Here is a 5,000-nt window from a genome sequence, read left to right as displayed (position 1 = left end):
CAGACCCGGGTTCGATTCCAGCCCGCGGTCGTTCTCTGCATGTCACTCCCCTCTCTGCCCCATTTCACCTCTGTCTCTACACTATCAATAAAGCATAAAAATTGCCAAAAAAATATCTAAACATGATTTTGAAGTACAAGTCCAGATTGCACGTTGTAATATCTCAACAAAAGATAATCAGTTGGCTCAAATGTTGGCAGTTTAACCGTCAAACTTAATTTAGTTTTAGCTTCAAATCTGAAAAATCTAGTGAAGACAGTTTTATTTTTACATTGCACTTAGTCAACCCCAGATCCAGTGTGTGATTTGGTCCGCTCCGTGTTTTCCCAGAACCCTTTTGCTTCTCTGCTGTTGGATGCTCCGTTTGTGTGTGTGTGTGAGCGTGTGTGTGTGTGTGTCTGAGCGAGTGTGTGTGTCTGTGTGTGTGTGAGCGAGTAGAGAGAGAGAGAGAGAGAGAGAGAGAGTGCAGACCGGGACGTAGGCAGCAGGCAGCATTATTTACCAGTGGACCCTCCATCGCTCTTAGCTTTGACTAGCTACTGGAAAGCTATCGCTAAACAAGAACAGGACATTTTAAACCCTTCTACATTTAAACAACAACACAAACACGGGCTCGTTTGGAAGGTGTTTTGAGTTAAACGCAGGACTGCCGGTCCTACCACCGCGGGGGATGCACGCACACAATGGGATAGACGCTCGAGCCCTCTCGCTGTCCTGCTGACACGCTCACAATAATATTTGGATTGTCGTTTTCAAATGGAGAGGAGCCTTTTTTCGTGGGATCTCGGAGCCGTTTTAACATTATTTTGACGGGATTTTAAAGTGTGTGTTTTTGAGTGGAAGTTCGGTGCCATGTTTAAATTCCGTTGGGATAAAGAGGGAATGTGTATCCGGTCTCAGAATCACATCTGGATGGAGCATATGAAGGAGCTTACCGGCGATTTGAACCGAATTTAATTTTTGGGGATTTTTAACATTCACTTTTTAAAGGTTTGTGTGGAGGAGATATCGTGTTAAAGTTGGTTTTAAAGAGCAGTGCTTCTCAAACACTTTACCTACCTTTCGATGTATTTATTTTTTAACCAAAATCTGCCCAACATACATTTTCTATAGGAAATAAAATTGCCTTTATAAATTACAACAATACAGTGACTTGCAGATATTAGTGTGAAGGCAACACTTATTTAAATTGTGATTTTATAGAGACTTTCAAACTTTACCTATTTAGAAATATAGTTTTTTTTTATCACTCGATCGGCCCTTTGCCCAAGTTGATTCATTCAACAACATTGTAACTAAACAAAACACTTTGCCATAATAAAATACGTTACATGGGCACAAGTGTGTAGCATGAACCAGCATTTATAGCCTAATGCTAAGTAGCAATGCCTGTCCCTATCTGAGCTTTTAAAAAAAGACTCAGCAAATATACTATATCACAACACTGCAAAAACACTATGAAGGCATTGTAGTTGCATCTTTTTGGACATTAAACTTCAAATGTATATATCAGGGCCAAAACATGCCGTTAATGTCTGATTGATTGACAACATTGTAACTGAAAAATTATTGCTATTATCAATAAGCGATGTTATGATATGGTTAAAGTTGCTCGTGCATTTCTTATTTAACATATTCTTCCAATTCAGGGCCAATACATTGTGCTTCACCGACACAGTGAGTGACATGCAATCAGTGAAAGCCGCACTTGTAATTTAGTCTGAATACATTTATTTAACTTATTGCAGAATGATTGTTTTAGTATAACTAAACATTTTAAAATTGACCCCCCCCCCCACCCAAATAAAAATAAAAATCTGTAATTTTTTTCCATTATTTTTTTCAAATCTCACTTACCCCTTTATTTTGAGAATCACTCTTCCAGACAAATCATATTAGCGGCAGTTAGCGGCATGTACCTACTAGACAGAATGGAGCGGGGAACGCCTCAACGTAAAACTGTCTACAGGATTTCTCTGACCTTGGTGAAACGGGAAAGTTTGGATGAAGAGGAGGGAGAGGAGAAGTCTGTTGACACACCGCAGCGCAGCACGGCGGGCGCTAGTTTACTGGAACAACTCAAAGAAGTGGAGAACGAATCCGAAGACAATTCATCCTCCGCACACGGACTCATGAGAAACTTCCGCACATTCAGCACGGGTCAACTTGAACTCGGGAGGCTGAAATTATCCAGGAAAAATCGCTTGCAGAAGGATTTTAAGGACAAGGCTACAACCGCAAAGGAAGCTCCCACGCAAAAGGATAGTGCATGTACGGATACACCGAATTCAGACGCACCTAAAGATGGCTCACGCTCTGAAAATGGCAGCGTCCACAAGGCCAAAAAGCTCTTGAAAACGCAAAGTATGGAGGAAAATTGCTCAAATTCTTCCGCTGTAAACGGTGAAAGGAACGGTAAAGCCGCAGCCAGCCCGGAGACGCCACCTTCGAAGCAGCGAGCGCCCGGGCTTTTACGCAGAAGTTTCAGCTTTCGCCACTGGAGCGGTGGCGAGCTACTGCGTTTACGAGCGCTATCTAAAGACAAGAAACACCACAACAGCTCCGGGTGCATCGGAGAAAAGAACAAGACTTCTGAATCTCCTGAAGTTGGCGTTGCTACGTCCAAAACAACCCCAGATTCCAGACTTTTCAAGGAGCACACACGGCAAAAAAGTCGGACCTTAGAAATGGGCGCTGTGCTGAATAAAACGGACTCAATGACCGATTTGAGCCGCTTGGAGAGGGCGAAATTAAACAAAAATCGCACACTAGACAACAGCGATTTGCAACGTTTGAAGGATGGGGGCGGAAGTGGGTTCATGCTAAGAGGAGGGGAACGCAGGTCCAGTGAAAGACGATTGGTGAGGTTCTTCAGCGGGATTTTCTCCAGGAAAGATGGCGTGCTTACGTCCACGCCCATGGGCAGCCCGGGCAGCGAGCGCTCTCTCAGACGCATCAAGAGAACGCTCATGAACCAGTCGAGCTCTGAGAGCATGTACGGAGGCAGCAGTGAAGGTAACGCCACAACTAAATAGTTCTTCAAGCTCTCTGTGATGTGTGTGCGTGTGCGTGTGCGTGTGCGTGTGCGTGTGTGTGTGTGTGTGTGTGTGTGTGTGTGTGTGTGTGTGTGTGTGTGTGTGTGTGTGTGTGTGTGTGTGTGTGTGTGTGTGTGTGTGTGTGTGTGTGTGTGTGTGTGTGTTTGTGTCTGTCTGTGTGTGTGTTTGTGTCTGTGTGTGTGTGTGTGTCTTATATAGTACATTTAACTACAACTTGAGAGGTGTATTTAAAGGTGTAGTCAGTGATTCTGGAGAATGCTTGTTGTCAAAATCACCTTTTCATCAAAATCAGTGAATAACTCCTCATGATCCGCTACCTGTCTGTACTGTGTGTGTGTGTGTGCGCGCGCTGAAAAAAAAACATCCAGTGTTAATACACAGCCTAGGCTCTGTAAACTGGTATGTAAAGAAAGTAGGGTTTTTTCAGCGCACACTCAGTACAGACAGGTAGCGGATGATGAGGAGATATTCACTGATTTTGACAAAAGAAAAGTGATTTTGACAACAAGCGTTCTCCAGAATCACTGACTCCACCTTTAAAGTCAGGTCAGGTCCTGCAGACTTGAACTCTTTCACTTTGGTTTCCTTAGCGTAAACATTGAAGCAGAATCATGTGGATCAATTCACAGTGTGTGTGCAGGGGCGGGCCGTCCATTGAGGCAAACCAGGCAATTGCCTGGAGCCCCGGGGCCCCATAAGCCCCTTAGGGGCCCCCAAAATGCCCTCTTTATATTTTGCCCCATATCTATTGTTTTTTATAAAAAATCTCTTCACAATAGTATCATCGGGATGTCTAATTACTCGTGTTTTGACGGCCTTTCTGCCAACCGTGCACCCCCTTCAGTCTGCACTACATGGACTATTCCATTACACATTACGCTCATGACGCTGCACGTTCACGCGTAAATCCAAAAAAGTAAATAGCGGGAGAAGAGAGAGACGAGATAAACCTAACCTACCTATACCAAAATGAAGCGAACATACGAGAGCGGGTCACAAAACAAACAGAAGGAGGACCAAAGTCAGGACTTAATATCAAAGCTGCCGAAGCTATTAAGCTTTTTTACAGCACCCAGCGCGGTGGCAGCGGGACCTTAGACGGAAGAACAGCTGTCTACATCATTAACCGGTAACGTTCCAGCTCCTACTGTCAATCCAACAGGTGGCTCTGGCTCAGCCAGCAGCTATGCTAATGACGTGAATGTGTGTCAACAAACTGATGGAGATAATTAATGGTGCAACGGATCACGGTTGATCCGTGGTCCATTCGGACCAACCCTCACGGTTTGGGACCCACGTGAACCGCGGATTGGATGCATATCATGTGCTAAAAAAAAAGACGCCTGTGTGTTCACGTGATCGGTGATCGTGTATTACAGAACAGTTAGTGGCGATCGGGGCCAGCCTCTAGGTCTACTGTAGGCTACTGACAAAAATCACACAACACATTGCCTGTATTTTTGTAACAATATTTAGGCCTATTAGTTTAGGCTATATTTGGCTGCTCCACTTTAAGTCAGCCCAGCCAGGCGATAGTTAAGTTTCAATTTCGTTTTCACCTCCGTGTGTAACAGCTGTTCAGAACAACAGCTGATAGGCTTGCGACATCAGGAGTCAGTCTAAAGCCATCAATGATCAATTTAAGTAAAAAAGCAAAATAAAGCTATCTCTTCCTCCCTCTATCTGTGTATATTTCTCTCTCCCCTGCACACTTAGTCACTACTATCCATGCTTAAAGAAGGCAGGGTTATAACCTAATTTTTTTTTTTAATATTTGAAGATTTTATTTCAAATAGGCCTAGACTCTGTGGACACAGGCTATTTTGTAATTCACTGTGTATTTAAAAAATACAACAACACATTTAATTGAAAGCAAAGTCATATTGGTCTCTAGAATTTTATCCAGGTTAGTGGCAATCATCAACTTCCTGTCAGAGAGAAAGC

General features: G+C 43.6%; 1 protein-coding gene across 2 annotated transcripts in view; it reads left to right on the top strand.

Annotated features, from left to right (window-relative positions):
- The window catches only part of agap1 (ArfGAP with GTPase domain, ankyrin repeat and PH domain 1), a gene marked incomplete at its 5' end in the record, with an annotated part of 135,275 nt that overhangs the window by 24,725 nt on the left and 105,550 nt on the right, over positions 1–5,000 (top strand). Inside the window, one exon of one of the 2 annotated variants that reach the window (XM_080053143.1) lies at positions 2,895–3,015. The exons of the other annotated variant lie outside the window; for it this stretch is intronic. Within the exon in view, the coding sequence (XP_079909269.1) occupies positions 2,919–3,015 (97 nt within the window). Of the gene's footprint in view, positions 1–2,894; positions 3,016–5,000 lie in introns of those variants that run through there. 2 annotated transcript variants of the gene reach the window in all.

The sequence above is a fragment of the Ammodytes marinus genome, assembly GCF_949987685.1.
Source record: "Ammodytes marinus genome assembly, chromosome: 24".
Lineage (NCBI taxonomy): Eukaryota > Metazoa > Chordata > Actinopteri > Uranoscopiformes > Ammodytidae > Ammodytes > Ammodytes marinus.
The sequence above is the reverse complement of the archived record's forward strand: the minus strand, read 5'-3'. Positions and strand labels throughout refer to the sequence as shown.